This window comes from Artibeus jamaicensis, unplaced genomic scaffold (genome assembly GCF_021234435.1).
Source record: "Artibeus jamaicensis isolate MK-2021 breed Jamaican fruit bat unplaced genomic scaffold, CSHL_Jam_final contig_233, whole genome shotgun sequence".
NCBI lineage: Eukaryota > Metazoa > Chordata > Mammalia > Chiroptera > Phyllostomidae > Artibeus > Artibeus jamaicensis.
The window spans coordinates 60,956,507-60,975,164 of record NW_026521486.1 but is presented as its reverse complement, the minus strand read 5'-3'; the positions used below and the strand labels follow the sequence as shown (position 1 = coordinate 60,975,164).

The window sequence follows — 18,658 nt, the reverse complement described above, 5'->3', positions numbered from 1 at the left end:
GCGGAGTCGGCTCCCGGCGTCAGTGCTGACAGGGCGCAGACATCCCTAAAGATAAACCACTACGGGGTGAGTACTTTGGGTGCTTGCATACAGTGTCCGATACACAGGGGGAACAACGAGTTCATACTGGTCTTTGTCCATGCTGTGTGGTGGAGGCGGCTGCGGATGTATTTCCTAAAGGAGGCAAGGCTTCTAAGTGGACTGACTCATAATTGAAAGTGGTTACATGGCACAATGCATGCACATTACTGGTACAGAGAGTGCTTTCACAGGGAATCTGTCAGTGTTTTCAACCCTGACGAGGTCCCTGTTACCTCAGAACACGATTATGTTTTCAGTTACTCGTTCACTCCACAAATACTCATCCCATTCTTATGCATCCCTTTCTCAGACCAGCACGAGGAACACACATGTGCTGCCAACATGGAGACAGGTGGTGACAGCGATGGCCAGATGCACCGCCGCCTGTCTGGACCCAGACCCTCAGGGAGCTGTGAGCTGACTCAAGAGAAGGAAGAGCAATTCTCTGTGCAAGTCAGACATCCCTCAAAGGGAATGAGACTATTCTGACTCACTTGGGATGGGGGAAGAGAAAAGAATATGAGGTGGAATCATTCTTATATGTCAGGTTTAACAGATGAAAGAAAGTCATGTCATTTGCTTAACTTGGAGAAAGGCAGCGGGCCTTGGGCCCGAGCGGTTTGCAGAAATAAGCACCACTTCCACCCTCCCCAAGACGCAGGCCGTGGGCCTGGCTGATTTTTAAAGACACTACATGCTAACTTCAGGTGACACAGAATTCATGACCAAAACTGCAATATCTTATTAGTCATGCTTCCCATCTTCAGTGCCTTCGGGGGTAAAAATAGCACAAAAGGGATAAAATGAGTTTTTGCTATTGCATATGTCCTCTTGTGATTCATATTCACAAAAGCCCACACAACCACATTCTGTTTTTATTATAAAAATGTAGACCCCTCAGAGTAAAAGCCCTGTCTAAACCTATAGCTTTGGTTTCAGAATTGGCCATCCAATTAGCCCAAATTAACATTGACTGCATGGGCACTATGTCCACAAGCACTACTGCGGTCTTCCAGAGACAGGATAAAGATGCTGAGTCTATTCTCCTGACGGTGAGGGAAGGGGTGTGAGGGATGAACCTTCTGTTTGGTCACATGACGGCTTCATGCAGCATTTTAAAAATGAACCATCTGTTCAGGTAAAAGGGGTCGAGCTGGCTTTGGGAAACACGGTCACAGGACTGTTGGGGTGTGGAAAAAGGTCCCTGTAGTCAGGAGGGAGTGTGGTGAACGGCTCCCCAGTCTTGCTTTGTAGAACCTACGTAGCCAATGCACCTGTATACAAAGAGCACTGACCCCGCCTATCACCCTGGAGGAACTGTGGCTGAGTCGTGCTAAATATTGGCAGTATTTACCTTGAGTATCTGAAGTGCAACTCCACCTCTCTGTGGCTCAGTCCCCTTCTGCATAGTGGCCATAACAGGTCTGTCTCTGACCTGCTGGGACCCAGGGAGCAGTGGGTGAGAGGGGGCTAGAAAGCAGTGTGGCCTTCTCCATAGAAAGGCAGTGTTCAAGTAGCAAGGTGTTCAAAGTATTCCAGTCCCCAAAAAGCACAAAATTCAAGTAACAGAGTTGCAGGGGCTGTGTTCCGGCTTTTGAGCAGAGGCCTGGCTGCGTCTGCTGCGGTGAGCTGGGAGGTAAATGAGCTGCACAGCGGAGAAGGTGGGACAAGCTGCGCCTGGAGCCCATCACGTCAGCCCCCACTGGGGCCCCACATGCCGTTAAGAGGAGAAAATGCACCTTGGGAAAGCTTAGTGGAATGAGCAAGCTGTTCAGAGCAGCTGCTGAGTGCATATCCCATTTGTGTCTCTGCATAAGATCTTCCAGTCAGTGATCAACCTACATTTCAAGGGAAAGAGGTTTTCTTCCTTTTGCATGTAGAAATAGAAAGTAAGGGAAAAGCTATCTAGATTTTTCTCCTGCACTTTAGCATAAGGATAAAAAATCATTTGAGACTGGCCAGGAGAGATGACGGAAGGAAAACTCACGCATACAAACATCCCCCAACAACACGAGGAGGAAAATCGGGAAGTTTTGCAACTAAGAACTTACTTCCTTTTCACAGTTTCTGTCTAGCAAGGTAGTGGTGCATGCTTGATCATAATAATGCCCAAAAGACTAGAAGCTCTGGGGACCCTGAAGGCCATCGAAACAGGAAGAAGGAAAAAGGGTTAACAGTCTAGACACATAAGTCTTTTCTAAGCAGTTGACAATGAAAAATTGGAAAAACTTCACATTTTAAAACCACGATATTTATTTTGCCACAAGCATCCACCGTATCAGTCATCAGTGGACAGGAAAACACCCCTACTCTAGCTCCCAGGATAAAACTTCCAATTCCCATCTTTATGAACGCGGCTCATCTCTGAACCTAACTATTCCTTTTCACTGGACAACTGAAATTCTTTTGCAGCCTTTTACCTGAAACCCTCGTACCACCTGAAAAGGTGAATCTCGATAAAACATTTCTGGGAATCATCGTTTCTTAGTGCTACTGTTTCCGCCACCAGGTCTGCTGAAGCTCCGGCTCATGTGAGGGAAGTGCACGGTTGGGGTTCGTTCCGTGGGGCCGTACAACCCCAAATTCCTGGCAGTGGCTGACTTCCGCAGTGGCTTGACGCTGGGGAAGGGGTTGAAGATGGGAGTTTTCGGGTGGCTGCCTTGGGGAGCTTTGCTGGTGGCTTTGTTTTCTCCTGGGGCATCGGGCTGCTCCGGGAAGTGCCGCAGGCAGGGCGGGGGTCCCTTGGGCCCGGCGTCAGCAGCAGCGGCCCCTGGGGTCAGTTCCAAGGCTCCTAATTTCACCTGGACCGCAGACACATCAGCATCTCCAAACACTGGCTCCGGAGACTGCCCTTCGACAGTCCTCGCCGCGCTGCCTTCGGCGCCGCCCCCTCCTCTTCCGGGGGTCGCTGCACAACTGGAAGAAAACGCCTCCGCTGCCCCCAGACTGGTAGCCTTGCAGCCCTCATTCTGTTCTTCTATCAGCCCCACGGTGTCCCCGCAGCCTGGCTGACTCTTGGTCCTTGTCATGTTCTTCTTGTGGACTCGCATGTGAGTTCGCCACGGAGAGTTGAGCTTGGATTTAAGGTCTTCGTAGGGGATGGGAGACAGTTTGCCTCCTGAGTGACCAGGGATGTGAATGACAGCATTCCTGGCGGCTCTGTTTGACATTTTCATCTTCTTTCCTAAAAGAAGGTGGTTTATAACTGGAGAGTTGTTTACCTGAGACGGAAGAATGCTGGTCACTGGTCCCTTGTCTGAAAGAAGCATTGAAAGGGTGTGTGAAACCCACGCCAGAGAAGCAAAACACACCCTCGCGTCACTGGAATCACACAGAGATTGTCCCCACACCCTCTCCCCCACATTCCCCAGGCACTGGCGGAGTCATGTGACTGAAGGCAACAAAAACTGAATTCCCACCGAGAGCCCGGGACACCTACTCTCTCCTCTTCAAAGAGGCAGAGACCAAGGGCTGAGGATGTAAGAAGGAACTGGACTGTGATCCCTCATGACTGATCAGAGCCCTGATAGGTTTCCAGGGAGATTTTGTCTCTTAGCAGCAACCTCAGAAGTCTTCTATCCAGAAAATGTCGAAGGTATTTTAAAAATAGTAAGTCAAACACTACAACCATATGGATTATCAGCAGTTGGTTTCTGAGAGGGAGGAAAAGAACACACTGTGTGTTATGAAGCGAGAGACGGCAGGATGAGAGAAGTGATGGGACGTTGGGGGAAACACAGCAAAACTGCGGCTATCTAATGTCTGGTCCCAGGTATGAGAAACTGCTGTGCCCTCCACACACTTGGAAAGCCAGTCGAAAACTGGAAATCTTCAAAAGCTGTGTTCTCCTGGAGGGCACCGTTGGCAGTATTGTTGCACTCCTCCTGTGACCATGACAGGGCCCCTACTCTGTGAAGCTTCAACACACCTGGCCCCAGAGACAACAGCAGCAAGCAGAAGGAGCAGGGAGAAGGTTCCGCCCTCTCTGAGCGAGCAACCTTTCCTCCGACACAGACATCGCCCCGCTGAACTTCCTTCTGTACTTCTCCACTGTTGTCTATCACCTCTGGTCACACGCCAAGCCTCAGTGAAAGAGCTGACGACTGTCCCCTCTTCACCCCGTGTCCCACCATCTGCTTCGGCAACTACTGTCTCAGGGACCCATCCTCATAGTTTCTCAGCCTCCCCTGTTCCATCCTAAACCTTATCGCCTAGATCGACATGACATGGAAAACATTCAAGTCTAATATTCTTCTCTTCGTTCTCCCAGCTCTCAGGCTCTTATTTGAACTCCACCCAGTGCTGGAACTTCAGTTCCTTGATTCCTGATCCTTGGAACTTTGAAACTTTGTTTCCTTGAGCCCTCCATCCTCTAGTTACTTCTTGTCTAGCGTTGGCCCATTGGAACCCCCGCCCAGATGGCTGCGCGGCTGACCACTTGGACGCTGCCTCCCCAGGGACCACATGCTCCGGGCACCCCTCTCCCTCTGTCACACGTGCCCGGCAAAACCCCAAACGGGATCCACAATCCACGTTCTCTTTTCCAAAAGGGAGCACAGCTAAACACTGTGGGGGGGGGGGAATCACACGGCCATGTGGATTGACGGCCCTTTGAATTCAGAGCTTCCTGTTTAGTTAGGTCCTCGATGCTGCTGAATGATCTTTTTCTTCCACTCTGCCGGTCCTTCCGACAGCCTATCCAAACCTTCATTATCCTCTTTAAGCTCCCACTCAACCCCCAACTTACTCCCAAGAAAGCAACTTTTGCTCCAATTTCTCCATGAAAAAAGAAGCTGTTAGGTCTGAATGACCTCACCTTCCTGCCCTCTGCAAGCTTGGAAGCTGGTATCTCAACCAGCTTCCTTACCACCTTCCTTTAAGTCTCAGAAGGAGGATCCTTTGCATCTGGCTTGAGTTCGGTCTCCACCTGGGCTGCTAATCCTGTCCCATCCCACCTCCTCTAACACCTTTCAACTGGACGTGTGGCCCCCCACCCCAGCAGTGATGGCATCACCTAACAGCCTGTTGAAAATATATAACCTCAGCCCCACCCTAAATCTACCAAAACAGACTTCATTTTAACAGATTCCGAAGTGATTCCTATGCACAGGAAAGTTTGAGAAGCAAGGCTCTAGAACAGTCTCTCCCTAAAAACGACCAAATAAGCCATGATCCAGAGTAGGGGTTGGCATATTTTTACTGTAAAGGACCAGATTATAAATATTTTAGCCACTGTAGTATAAAATCTGTCACAAACAACATGTAAACAATGGTCATGCCTGTATTCCAATAAAACTTGATTTACAAAAACAGGCAGCAAGCAGGGCTTAGCCTGTAGACCATAGGTTGCTGACTCCTGACTACAGAACAAAGCGCTGGGCTGACTTGGCACCCAATGGTGACCATTCACTGTACATCCACCCAAACACTTACACAGTACAGTTGAAGAGAGACTACACAAACGATCAGAACTCGGGGATTCTAGCACCAGCCTGGCCACTCGCTGTAGCTACATAATCCCGGACAATTGCTAAGCCTTCCTGACTCACCCCTTCCTCGCCTTTTAATAGGATGTGAGGGTATCTGTCCTTGCCTTCCTCACCGATTGGCTTTAAGGACCAAATGAGGACATGTATGTGCCAGTGCTTTGCACATTAAAGTGCTGTAGCGGTCAGTTTCTTTTGTGGTTGCTTTCTTAATGATTCAGAATAAAGTGCACACCTTCGAGAAGTTGCCCTCTACCCCTGAGAAGTGGGATGTAAAGTCAGTTTTTGTGCAAGATCAGTCACATGCTCACAAGCCTCTTAAAAACATGTCGGGTTTATATTTCGGGCAATTCTGAACAGGTATCATTTTCATTAGAATTTCACTTAGAACAAGGCAAATCAATTCCAAAATCAGCATATAGGAAACAACAAAGCAGATTGTTCACTGGGATTTTTGGAATTAAAAAGAAAAAAGAAGCTTGACAATCCTTGGAAAAGAGCATTTGCAGCTGCACCACGACCGCCCCTCTCAGCAGAGTCCGGAGACTCTGCCCCGCAGGGAGGCGCGGTGACGGCTTTCTCCTTTTTCTGGTAATGCAGCAACATCTGCTGCATTACCTCCCGGAAGACTAACAGAGAGCTTAACTTCCTGATGCGCAGATCATTAAATGCTATTTTCAAATGCCCGGAATTTCACAGGCAAGAGCTCCCAAACATCTCAAGTCCAAGGACTGTTTGGCTTTGCAACATTCTAATCATTTGTAAAACCCCGCTCCGCAAGCACACACAGTGAAGATGTGGTTAATACCATCATCTGTTGCCCGGTCCTTGGCACCTAAACAGAACCCACGGTCTTTCTCTTCTTTAAAGCCTGATAAAATAAAATTTAAAATGAGATGCTAAATCTGCTATCACCTCGTGCCAGCTGCCTTTGTGGGTGGTGAGCTGCAGGGAGCAGTAATCCCGAGGCCATCCCAGGAACATTCGTTCTTCCTTTCACAAGCTGAACACGGAATTGAAATGGATTCAAAGAATCACGTTACCTGCTCTGATGTACACCTGATGAACCTGCTGCTGCTGCTTCTTTTTAATCCGAGAGTACTGCCGCTTCAGCGCGCTGATGTCTGTGGTCATGCGCTCCATCATCATACTGTTAAAGGCGGCGTGGTACTCGCTTCGACAGGAATTAATTGCTCCTGGACTCAGCTCCGCAATGTTATTAGATCTCAGACTCTGCTCTTCATTTGGTTCTGCGCTCGAGGGAGGAGATGAGCAGACGGTGTCAGTGGAGGAGAGCGGAACTAAAGGGGAACAGATTCACTATAACCCAAAGTTGCATCATAATCTCCAGAAAATTCTAAACCACAAAAAAAATGTACAGGAGAATTTGTCTAGTGCTTGTTTTAATTTGGTCTTGAAAATATTTCTGCATTTTCTTATTAGCCTAACTGTGGGTCTGAAATAAGCGGTGTGGGCTCACTGTTTAATTACCATTTTCTTGTCTATATACATAATCTATGTATCTACATAATCTATATACATAATCTTATATATAGAGACATAAGATTGTTTCCAGAAAAAAAAAATCCACCATTCTTTTCTTAAATGCCCTTAGAAAATTATTACTCCAGATGCCAACTCATTGTTCAGGTTTCCAGATAAATGCAGGAGGATTTATATGGGATTGATAGTTCGTAGAGTTTAATCAGCCTTGAAAAGTGAGTTTTTAAGTTAACAACAGCAACACATTCTATGAAGTTATCAAAACTTCGAGACACTCTACCACTAGAAGTGAATGTGTTTATCCATTTAATACCATGTCCTGACCGTATACTGCGTGTGTTACGTCCGGTGTGGTTTCCGTTCCCGTGACACCCACAGCTAGCAGATTTGTCCCCGAAATAAAACGGAGGTTACGTGTAAGTGAGAGGAACGAGAACTGTGTGAAAGGGCGCTCGCAGGCTGCACGGGCCAGGGCGCCCGGCCGAGGCTCCTCCAGCCCAGTGTGTGAAACTGGCCTGGGGCCCGGCTCAAAGAAAAAGAGTAATAGGGATTCCAACTACTCTAACAACTGCTGAAAGCGTTATTCAGAAGGCTAAACATCTGATAAGTTTACTTCCTTTTTTGCTGAAAACATTTGTGCAAAGAAAAGAAAAAAAAGGGACTGGCACATCTGAACCTCAGTAAAACCAACAAAAAGACTGACGATGACAGTTAGGAGAAAGTGATCAGGTCGTCCTGGAGCATAGAACTGCACAGAAAGAAGGATGGGGAAAATGGTGCCCGGACTCAGACTTCGGAAACGCGGGTTCAAAAATTTTAGAGTTAAAATTCACATTGATCCCATGGCTAGAAACCAAAAGCTGAAATCCGGGCAACAAGAGAGAGGGTGGATGGCATTAGGAAATCAATAGGGCTCTTGTTGGGTTCCCATTTTTAAAAACCTTTTAAAAAGATTTAGAAGGTTTGAGAGGAAAGTACATACCAAGGACATGCACACAAAAGTATGAACCCAAACCCTGAAACAGATTAAAACTCAAAAACAAGCTAGGGCTTAGGGAAAACACCTAAAACTAGCACTACCAAAAAGATGAAGAAAATAAAGGAGACGAAGAAAAAGGTGAGCAATAGTGACAGCGATGAAGCAGAAGAGGAGGAGGAGGAAAACGAAGAAAACAAAGATGGAGGCAGAAAAAGAAAGCAATAATGACAATGACAAAGAAGAGAAGGAGCGGGAAAAAGAAGATAAAGATGAAGAAGAAAACTTCTAGAGAATGCGAATGAGAAGACAGCCCCATGACTTTGAGAATGTGGTACAAAGTTAGCGGACGACAGAGAAGGCCAAGGTGTCTCACATCTGTTTTGTTTCTGTCCCCTTTTAGCAAGGACAAGGTTCTTCACACTGAAGACCTAACATAAATTTTCCAAAGGAAGAACTGCCACTCAAGATGGGAAAGAACACAGTGAGAGAACCTCGAACTGCTGCAACAGAGTTGGTTACCAACTATGTCTAGACCATGGAAAATCTATTCTGTGCGAGAAAAAAGAGAAGGCCCGGCATGCGATTCGAAGCACTGCATTTTACAGGGGGCACTACCAAACTGGAGAACATTTAGAAGTGAGTTTATGGAATAGTCACAGTTCTGAAAGTCATTTCTTACAAGAAATGCTTGAAGAAATTCTAAACTTGGGCCATGGAGAAAGCTTTTGGGGACATGATGGCTTTCCTCAAAGATCTGAAGAGCCATCCAGCCGAAGGGGAAGTAGACTCATTATGTTTTGTTCTGAAAAGACAAACTGTTAATAGAAGTGTAGGTGGAGGTTATCTCTTTGCAAGTGGAAACCATGGGCTTAGTGGAGAAATCTAACAGGATGTTTTATGAGATAATGAGTTTCCTGTCACTCAAATTCAAGCAGAGGCCACCACTGAATGTTTTAGGTTCAGAGGGTATTTCTATACTGCTAGAGAAGCCAGTCTAGAATGAATTCAGTTAAACTCAAACAGAATACAGCAAGCATCTATTATATTCTAGGTTGTACCCTAAGGAGCTGAGCGTGCAAAATTGAATCAGATGAGTGGGGCAAAGTCACCATAAAAAATAAATGTATTATGCAGGCAACACATAACACAGAAAGATCCTACTAAATGATAAAGTAACAGAAAAGATTCTTTTAATAAAGATGTTTAATAGGGGTAACCAGTTCAGGAAATAATAGGAATTTATAGCACACAAGAATAGCATCCTGCTAGAGTGAACTAACACACTGTGACTGTCTAAGCTGACAGCCACCCTTTTACCTTTAACTTGCTTCTGGTATTTCTGCAGTTCAGGAGCCAGGAGCCCACTGAAAGGTCCAAGACACCCCACGGCATTAGCAATAGCATCTTCGTCATCTGGGTCATTCTCTTCATCACTGTCTCTGCCCTTCCCATGTCGTCTTGGAAAACATAAAGAAAAAATAAATATTCAAAGAAAATAGTGGCATTAAAAAAATAGGTAATATAGTCATGTGGTTTAAATGACGTATATAACTTATATATGTAAAAAGTCTCTCTCTCATTGCAATCCGACTTCTGCCCAGCTGTCCCACCTAATCCCCACATGTGAACACCACTAGCTTATTTATTCTTCAGTTTTTTTATGCATGGGAAAGAAATATGACTATATAGTCTTACTTTTCTCTTTTTTTTTGCATAAATACTATTAGCATGCTGTACACACTCCTCTACACCTTGCTTTTATTCACCTGAGAACTCTCTCCATATGTGTACGGAGACCTTCCTCATCCGTTTTTGTTCAGCTGTACTGTACGGGATGTTTGTGGCTCATTTTATGGAACCGCCCCCTCACGAAGCACACTCGAGTGATTTCGATATTACACCATTATAAACAAGGCTGCACTCAATTCCCCATACATTCTGTGTTTTGCATGTGTACAACTATATCTGTGGAATAATTCATAAAGGCAGAGTTGCTGGCTCAAAGAATATATGCATTACTAATTTTGGCAAATACTGCCAAATCGCCTGCCACAAGTCCCATAGTAACTAACCTCTCACCAGCAATGTCTGTTTCCCTATCACCTTATCAAGAGAGTACATATCAACGTTTTGAATTTTTGTTACGCTGATAGCTAAAACAACAGAATCGCAATTGAGTTACATGCTACATTTCTCACAGTACAAGTGGTGCTGCTTTTTATGTAAACTACCTGGTCCCATCATTTTTCAGTTAGGTGGAAAGTTATCTGAGAAATCGTTGCAAACATTTTAGTGTCTGCTGTGGAGGTTCTCCTTTGTTCTGTTTTGTTTTCAGTCACACAGAAAATTCTTTTTAAAGTACTTAATTTTCTTCCTTTTTTTAAAAAATTTGAGTCCATTATTAAGACCTTCCCAGTTCTGAAGAACTAAAGACATTCTTCCATGTTTTCTTCTAATTTTATTTCATTTTATTTAATCTTTATTGTATTTTTCCCATTACCATTTCGTCCTCTTATATACCCCTCCCTCCGGCAATCACTACACTGTTGTCCACGTCCATGAGTCCTTTTTCCTTTTTGCTCAATCCCTCCACTCCCTAAATTCCCCCCACAAGCTGTCATCTGCTCTCCATCTATGAGTTTGTCTCTGTTTTGCTTGTTAGTTCAGTTTATTCATTACATTCCACATATGAATGAAATAATATGGTATTTGTCTTTCTCTGGCTGGCTTATTTCACTTAGCATAACATTCTCCAGGTCCATCCACACTATCGCAAAGGGTAAAATTCTCTTGTTTTACATGGCCAAGCAGCATTCCATCGTGTAAATGTCCCACAGTTGTTTTATCCACTCCTCTATTGATGGACACTTGGGCTGCTCCCATATCTTGGAGATAGTAAATAACACTGCAATGAACATGGGGGTGCTGATGTTCTTTCCAATTAGTGTTTGGGTTCCTTCAGACATACTCCCAGAAGTGGAATCACTGGGTGAAAACACCATTTATTCCAGTTTTAATTTTCTGAGATATCTCTATACTGCTTTCCACAGTGGCTGCACCAGTCTGCATTCCCACCAACAGAACAAAAGGGTTCCCCTTTCTCCACATCCTCACCAGCACTTGTTTGCTAATTTATTGATAATGGCCATTCTGACAAGTGTGAGATGCTATCTGACTGTGGTTTCAATTTGCATTTCTCTAATGATTAGTGATGTTGAGCATCTCTTCATGTCTATTAGCCCTCTGTATGTGCTCTTTGGAGAAGTGTCTGTTCAGGTCCTTTGCCCATTTAATCAGGTTTTTTTCTTGGTTTTGAGTTTTGTTAGTATTTTATAAATTTTGGATATTAACCACTTATCAGATGTATCGGTGAATAAGTTCTCCCACTCTGTGGGCTGTCTTTTTATTTTGTGGATGATTTCCTTGGCTGTGCAAAACCTTTTTAGTTTGATATAGTCCTGTTTATTTTTTCTTTTGTTTCCCTTGCCTAGAGATATATCAATAGGAAATTGCTATGAGCAATGTCCAAGATTTTGCTGCCTACTTTTTCATCTAGGATTTTTATGGTTTGGGGTCTAATATTTAAGTATTTGATCCATTCTGAATTTATTCTTGTGTGTGGTATAAGAACGTGGTCTGGCTTCATTTTTCTACACATATCTGTCCACTTTTCCCAACACCATTTACTGAATAAACTATCTTTGCCCATTGTATGTACTTGCTTCCTCCATCAAATATTGACTATAAAGGTGTGGGTTTCTTTCTCGGCTCTTTGTTCTGATCCATTAATTTGTGTCCATTTTTATGCCAGTACCAGGCTGTTTTGATTACTATGGCCTTATAGTATCATTTGATATTAGGCAGTATGATTCCTCCAACTTTGTTCTTCTTTCTCAGGATTGCTGTTGCTATGCAGGGCCTTTTGTGGTTCCCTATAAATTTTTGAAATATTGGATCTAGTTCTTTGAAATACATCACTGGAATATTATAAGAATTGTGTTGAATGTATAGATTGCTTTGGGTAGTATGGACATTTTAATGATGTTAATTCTTCCTACCCATGAACACAGTATGTGCTTCCACTTATTTGTATCCTCTTCAGTTTCTTTCTTCAGTGTCTTATAATTTTTCATTACACAGGTCTTTTACATCCTTGGTGAGGTTTATTCCTAGGTATTTTATTCTTTTTGAAACAATTATGAATGGGATTGTTTTCTTAATTTCCCTTTCTCTTAGTTTGTTATTGGCATGTAAAAATGCAACTGATTTCTGGTTATTTATTTTGTATCCTGCTACTTTGCTGAATTCATTTATCAGTTCTAGTAGGTTCTTAGTGGAATCTTTGGGGTTCTCTGTGTACAGTATCATGTCATCTGCAAATACAGACAGTTTTACTTCTTCCTCCCCAATTTGGATGCTTTTATTTCTTCTTCTTGTCTCATTGCTGTGGCTAGAACTTCCAGCACTATGTTGAATAAGAGTGGTGAAAGTGGACATCTCTGTTTCATGTTGTCCAAAATATTTAAGCTATTCTCACTTTTTAAATTTTTTTTTGTTTTTGCTGTTCTGCCTGGTTGTTTTTTCTACCTTGCCTTCCAAATCACTGATTTGATCCTCTGCTTCCCCTAACCTACTGTTCATTCCTTCCAGTGCATTATTTATTTCAGGTATTGCATTCTTTATTTCTGACTGGTCCTTTTTCATGGTTTCTATGTCTTTTTCCATGCCATTGAGTGGCACCCTCATAATCATTACTATAAACTCTCTATATGATAAATTGCTTGCCTTCATTTCATTTCGTTCTTCTAGAAAATTCTCTTGTTCTTTCATTTGGTGTCTGTTTCTATGCCTTCCCTATTTGGCTGCTTCGTTGTATTTTCCAACTTAGTTGTTAAACTAAGCTGTAATCAGCTTAAGCACCACATGTTGGGCCAGAATAATTCCTGCAGGCAGGGCTATGGCTTCCCTTCAGGCTGATGCCACTTGGAGGGGAGTGCTCTGCCTGACAAAGATGGCTTCTGCAGTGTGGGGCATGAGTCAACACAGGGATCTTGGTGGCTATTCCTTCAGTTCTCTCCCCAGAGCCACCAAGCCCAGACTCGCCTCAGGTGTCCCTACTCCCCTAGGTCCTCGCTCTGCCAGAGCCCAGAGTAAGCAGCTACTAACAAAATTTTGTGTGTTAAGACTTTTAAGAGGCTGTCTGAGTCTCCAGCCATTTCTCACTGGTAGAGAGAAATCTCACTGCTTTTCACTGCTGGATGTTATCTGGGTTCCTTTTTGGCTCTGGTGCTGTAAGCTAGGGGGGGCCCAGTTTGGGATGTAGACCCCATATTTCTCAAGGGGAACCCCCGGGCTGTTGAAATATCCATCTGGAACTTTAGCTACCACCTGTCGGAGCCCAGCCAGCCCTCTTGTGCCCCCTTCACACTCCCTACCAGCCTTGCTGTGGTGAAGTGGTTTCTTCTGTCTGTCCTTGACTATGAGGCTTCTCTCCAGCTAGTGTTCAGTTCATTATTCAGGATGATTTCTCTACAATTTAGTTCTAATTCCAGATTGGTCTTGGGAGGAGGTTCATGTAGCTTTCACTTACTCCTTCACCATCTTGAAACTTTTCTATTCATTTTTTTCCATTTAGTTCTCTCATCTATATAAAATGTATCCTGATATATGATGTGAAGGAAGACTCTAACTTTATTTCTTTCCAGATTAGGTCTCATTAACACCATTTATTAAATAACATATCTTTTCACTATTGATTTGATATGCCAAGTTTTCATATTCTAAATTCCCGTATGTATATATTTATCAATTTCTGGTCTTTACAGTATTTTAAATTAGTTCTACTGTCTCTTCATGCACCAGTTCTACACTACTTTAATTATTGAGATTTTAAATATTTGATATTTTTAAATAAGTTGTGGGGTTGCTAGATGTACTTCAATTTACATTCTAATCTTCCCTAGGAAGTACACTTTTAAAAATCACCCTCTTAAGTTTAAATCAACACCTTAAAAACATTCAGGATTTAAGTACCAAACTACTTTGAATATATTTCTAGTGCATAACAACTATTAAGTTACAATAACAAATTAAGGGATTAAGTTTTCTATCATGAAAACAAGAAGGGGAAAAAAAAGAGACCTTACCCAGAAATGGAGGTGGGTTTAACTGTAGCTGGGAATGGTGTAATGTTATAGGTGTATTTTTCCCTCAACTCTGCCAACTGTGGGAAAGGGAATGGAGCCATAGAATAAACAGTCTGAAAAAGAAAAACAAAAATGCCAAGCCTGAAATGGAGGCCTCAATAACTCTTATCAATCCTAGAAAGACATTATGATTTCAGTGTGAAAGGAAAAATACTGCCTCCAACACAGAGAGTGGGAAGATTGTACTTCCATATCCGTTTTTAGAGAAAGATGAAAGAATACTGATAAATACAATAATGAGTTCTCGAATCAACCCAGGTGCGAGTGGGCATTTTGGCTGGTGAGCATGGGTAGGCAAATGGGGCGGTGTGACTTCCTGCTGCCCATTTATGGAATGGGCGACTTCAGAAACCCACAGAGCCCTTCTTTAATAAAGAACCCATCGATGTTCTTCATATATAGTGCTTGTCTTTCAAAGTTTTGTTTGATTACTTTTATAGAAATTTAAGGTCAGCCTGCTGGATAAAATTAAATCTCGTAGTTGATGTGTTGATCAACTGCACATTTTCTCCAAAAACACCATTTTTTCAAATATCTGTGAGTTGGTGCTAGGTGAAAATTGTTAGCCATTATTTTTTTTAAAGTGACAGTATAAAGCACAGGCTGTTAAACATCTTTAAGTAAAAATGAGAAAAACACCTGTGCTTCCTCCAGAATTTCACAATTGTATGTCATTCTATCAGCGGAAAGAAAGTAATCTTATTTGCTCTCTTATCAAAATTGCTCCAAAATTTTAATTATATTTTTCTTCAATCCTTATACTTTTTTTAGATTTGCCCCTTTTCTTTTTTTTATTTTTTAAATATTGTATTGTTTATACTATCACGATCGTCCCAATTTTTCCCCCTTAGCCCTCTTTCCTCCAGGCCCCCTCCCCCACTCTCAGGCAGTCCCCACACCAGTGTCCATGTCTGTGGGTCATGCATGTATGTTCTTTGGCTAATCCCCCCACCTTCTTTCAACCAGTCCGCACCTTCTCCCTCTAATAGCATCTGCTTTAAAACTATTAAAGTATTTCCTTTTCTTTTAATTGTTGTTGAAGAACAGTTGTCTCCATTTTCCCACCACCACTCTCCCCTACCCCACGGTGTCGGGAGACCAGGACAGCTAAATGCAAAACAATGAAACTCGACCACCAACTTACACCACGCGCACAAATAAACTCAAGGTGGATAAGAGATTTAAATATAAGTCATGACACCATAAAAGTCCTAGAGGAAAAAAAATAAACAGGAAAACCTCAGATATTCCACATGGCAGTATTTTCACTTATCTGTCCCCTGGAGCAAGGGACATAAAGGAAAGAATAAACAAATGGGACATCAATCCTTAAGGTTCTTATTCATCAGAAAACATATGTTTATCACACTAACTTCCATTTCTCCCAGGAAGCTTTTAAATGCCCTGACATTTTCTAGGGGGATATTTTAAAGTGGTATGTTTTCATCCCAGCAGGAGAGTTTTCCTGAAGACTTAGAGGAGACATCTGATGTTTGCACGGGTGCAGAGAGGAAGCTTCTGAGAGGGGCTTGACCGTGCTGCCGATTCACTTTCCAGACCAGAGCCACCTCTGTGCCCACCCACCACAGTTTTGATTCCAAACAGCCTCCACATCTGACTATCCCCAAACAGATATAAAGTATCCACTTATCCTAGAAAACAAAACAAAACAAAACAAAAAAAGTATCCACTTATAAACCTTACTGTACCACCCCAAGATGCTGAACAAGTAAGTGTTGGCTAAAACTCCTTCCCTTCAATTTTCCATTGCTCACTATGTGAAGCTAACACAACTTATAGAGACCCCAAAAGTCAGCCCTAAGCTATTTTATACACTACACACCTAATTATACCCAAAAGACTGAGAAGCAATACACATTTACTAACAGTGACGTGTTCCCCCATGGAAAGAAGCAGAAGGCCTTTTGTGGTTCCCACTAGTCTGAGATTGGCTGGTTCCCAACTTCTCTGGATCTTACTTTCCTCACCCGAAAAATGAAGGGTATGAAAGTTGAGGTTGTGATTTCTTTGAAAAGGAGATGGGAAGGAAGAAGTGGGAGGGGAGGGGAGGGAAGATCATAGAGAAGCGTAAGAGGATATTCAAACGTTTGTTAATGTTTTCTTTCTTAAGTTGGGTGGTGAGTTTGTTAATCTTTAATGCATTTCAGTATGCCTGAAATACTTCATTGAAGTTCATTAATAACATGGTCAGAGCGAAGTCTCACATTCTTCATCTCACAGAGGATGCCAACAGTTCATCATCACCCAAGAAGCTGCCTTATTGTCGATACGGAATTCTGTTCTCCTTGCTCCTATGACCTGCCTCAGCTGCACACACCCTTTGGAGGAAAATGGACAGATGGGAAATTGTCTCCTCAGCACCCCACCTGGAGGTTCAGGGCACGGCTCCTCCACCCGGACCTTGGCCCAGCAGCATCAGCCTCTGACCACCACGCACCCAATGTGGTCCCACCACTGGATCAGGAGTTGGCCTGCCCTTCCCTCACAGGACCTTTTTCCTTAACATTTTGGAAACTTGGTTCAGACGTTTAAGAAGCCTGTGCCATTTGGATTCAAGCTTAAAAGATGAAATCATTAATGCTAGAAATTTCGAAATTCCTTCCAAATGAAGATATCTCACAGAAGATAATTAGTGGGGTAACTAGCTAAAAATTCACTGTTTTATTTTTGCCAGTTTTATAAAAACTTATCAGAAAATTCCCCTGTACAGCCTCATGAAGGGCGTTTATGAGAAAGAAATGGAGCTTTTTCCAAGTTCATGTGTCCTGGGGGACCAACTGCTGGTCTCTCCTTACGGCTGCAGCCCAAGAGCAGAGTACAAACTTCAGCGGCTGGAGTCATGACAGGCGGGCACTTGGAAAGTTTCTGCCCCTCTTTGACCATGTATTGGTTGAAAGGTGTGCTTCAGAAACTGTAACCAAAGGAGGCATTATGTTTCCAGAAGAATCTCAAGGAAAAGTATTGCAAGCAACTGTAGTAGCTGTCAGATGGGGCTCCAAAGGAAGGGGTGGAGACATGCAGCCAGTGAGAGTGGAAATTGGAGAGAAAGTTCTTCCAGAATGTGGAGGAACCAAAGTAGTTCTAGACAAGGGTTGTGTCTTACCTAGACATGATGACATTCTTGGAAAGTATGTAGACTAAAATAAATCACTATTGAAATGGCATCATGGGACACAACCCATTCCACTGAAGTGGTGAAGTCTTTCATCATGTAAATAATTTCCATGTCTCTTTTATAATAAACTAATAATATCCAAAGTAATGACATCTAGTGTCTTTGAAAATGTACTTTCACTGCACTGATATAAATATTTCCAAATAAAAATGTAGAAATAAATGGTAAGAAAGAAAGAAAGGGAGGGAGGGAGGGGGGAATCAAAAATACCCTCTGCCCCTGCTTCATCCATACCCCCTTGGGGGAGATGGCCTGGGTTCTTAGCAAGCTCCTTCAAAGACCACTCAGCTAAAGACATCCTACCAGATGAAAATTGGCCCCATTAAGCTTTCATTTTCTACTTTCGCATTCCTTTCTCTATCTTCTCCTTTTAGTGAGTCCTTCAAAGGTGAAATCAGCATGCCTGGAAAATGTTTACAGTGCTTCCTTGCATGTATTCACTCACATCCTTGAAGGTCTCATGTGTCTGAAGGCATGTTTATCACATGAACATGCGTTTCCCTGGCCCAACACCACACTGCTTGGGGTACCTGAGTAGCTCTAGGTTTTCAACTTTGTAAGTCAGGGATTGACAACCAATTCCAAGAAAAAAACTTTACTTATAATCATAGAGCCAAAAGACTTGTATGGTACACTAATAGAATCTTGGGGTTAGGAAAGAATTTAAACATAATTTAATTCAACCCCTGCCCCAAGTAGGAATTCCCAAAGCATCTCCAACAGATGGTCATAAAGGCACTGCTGAAACACTTCCAGCACACGCTGTTTTGCAGGACAGACGGTTTTAATTTCCGAAAGCACTAATTAGTCAAACATTATCTTCCATTGAACAAGCATCCACATTCTTCTCATTTCCACCCCATCACTAATGGAAAATCGTCAGCAGTCCAAGGGCAGACCCACCTTGTGGCACGTGAGAGCTGCCCCAGGAAACCATCAGCAAGAACTTTGGCCTCCGTTTTTCCAAGCACCTGCCAACCTTCTAATAATTAGATCTAACTAACTTTCTTCTGGGTTTTTTTTTATCCTCACCCAAGAACACGTTTAGAGAGAGGGGTTGGGAGGGAGAGGAAGAAAGGGGAAGAGAGAGGGAGAGAAACGTCAATGTGAGACAGAAACATCTATCAGCTGCACCCAACCAGGGACTCACAACCCAGGCATGTATCCTGACCCGGAATCAAACCTGAGACATTTTGGTTTATGGGAC

At 43.1% G+C, this 18,658-nt stretch overlaps 2 protein-coding genes across 7 annotated transcripts in view; one reads left to right on the top strand and one right to left on the bottom strand.

Annotated features, from left to right (window-relative positions):
• Positions 1–2,310: 2,310 nt before the first annotated feature.
• The window catches only part of TBC1D30 (TBC1 domain family member 30), an 84,993-nt gene continuing 68,645 nt past the window's right edge, over positions 2,311–18,658 (bottom strand). For 2 of the 6 annotated variants that reach the window (XM_037136022.2, XM_037136024.2), the window contains 5 exons: positions 14,196–14,308; positions 9,367–9,506; positions 6,611–6,817; positions 6,376–6,438; positions 2,311–3,337 (listed from right to left, as the gene is read on the bottom strand). In XM_037136022.2, the coding sequence (XP_036991917.2) occupies positions 2,556–3,337; positions 6,376–6,438; positions 6,611–6,817; positions 9,367–9,506; positions 14,196–14,308 (1,305 nt within the window). In that variant the 3' untranslated portion in view covers positions 2,311–2,555. The remainder of the gene's footprint in view (positions 3,338–6,375; positions 6,439–6,610; positions 6,818–9,366; positions 9,507–14,195; positions 14,309–18,658) is intronic. The other 4 variants (XM_053661926.1, XM_037136025.2, XM_037136023.2 and 1 more) reach the window with 2 other exon arrangements.
• On the top strand, positions 17,004–17,417 carry LOC119042294 (10 kDa heat shock protein, mitochondrial-like). Its single transcript, XM_053661852.1, has one exon. The coding sequence runs from the start codon at positions 17,004–17,006 to the stop codon at positions 17,415–17,417; it is 414 nt and encodes a 137-aa protein (XP_053517827.1).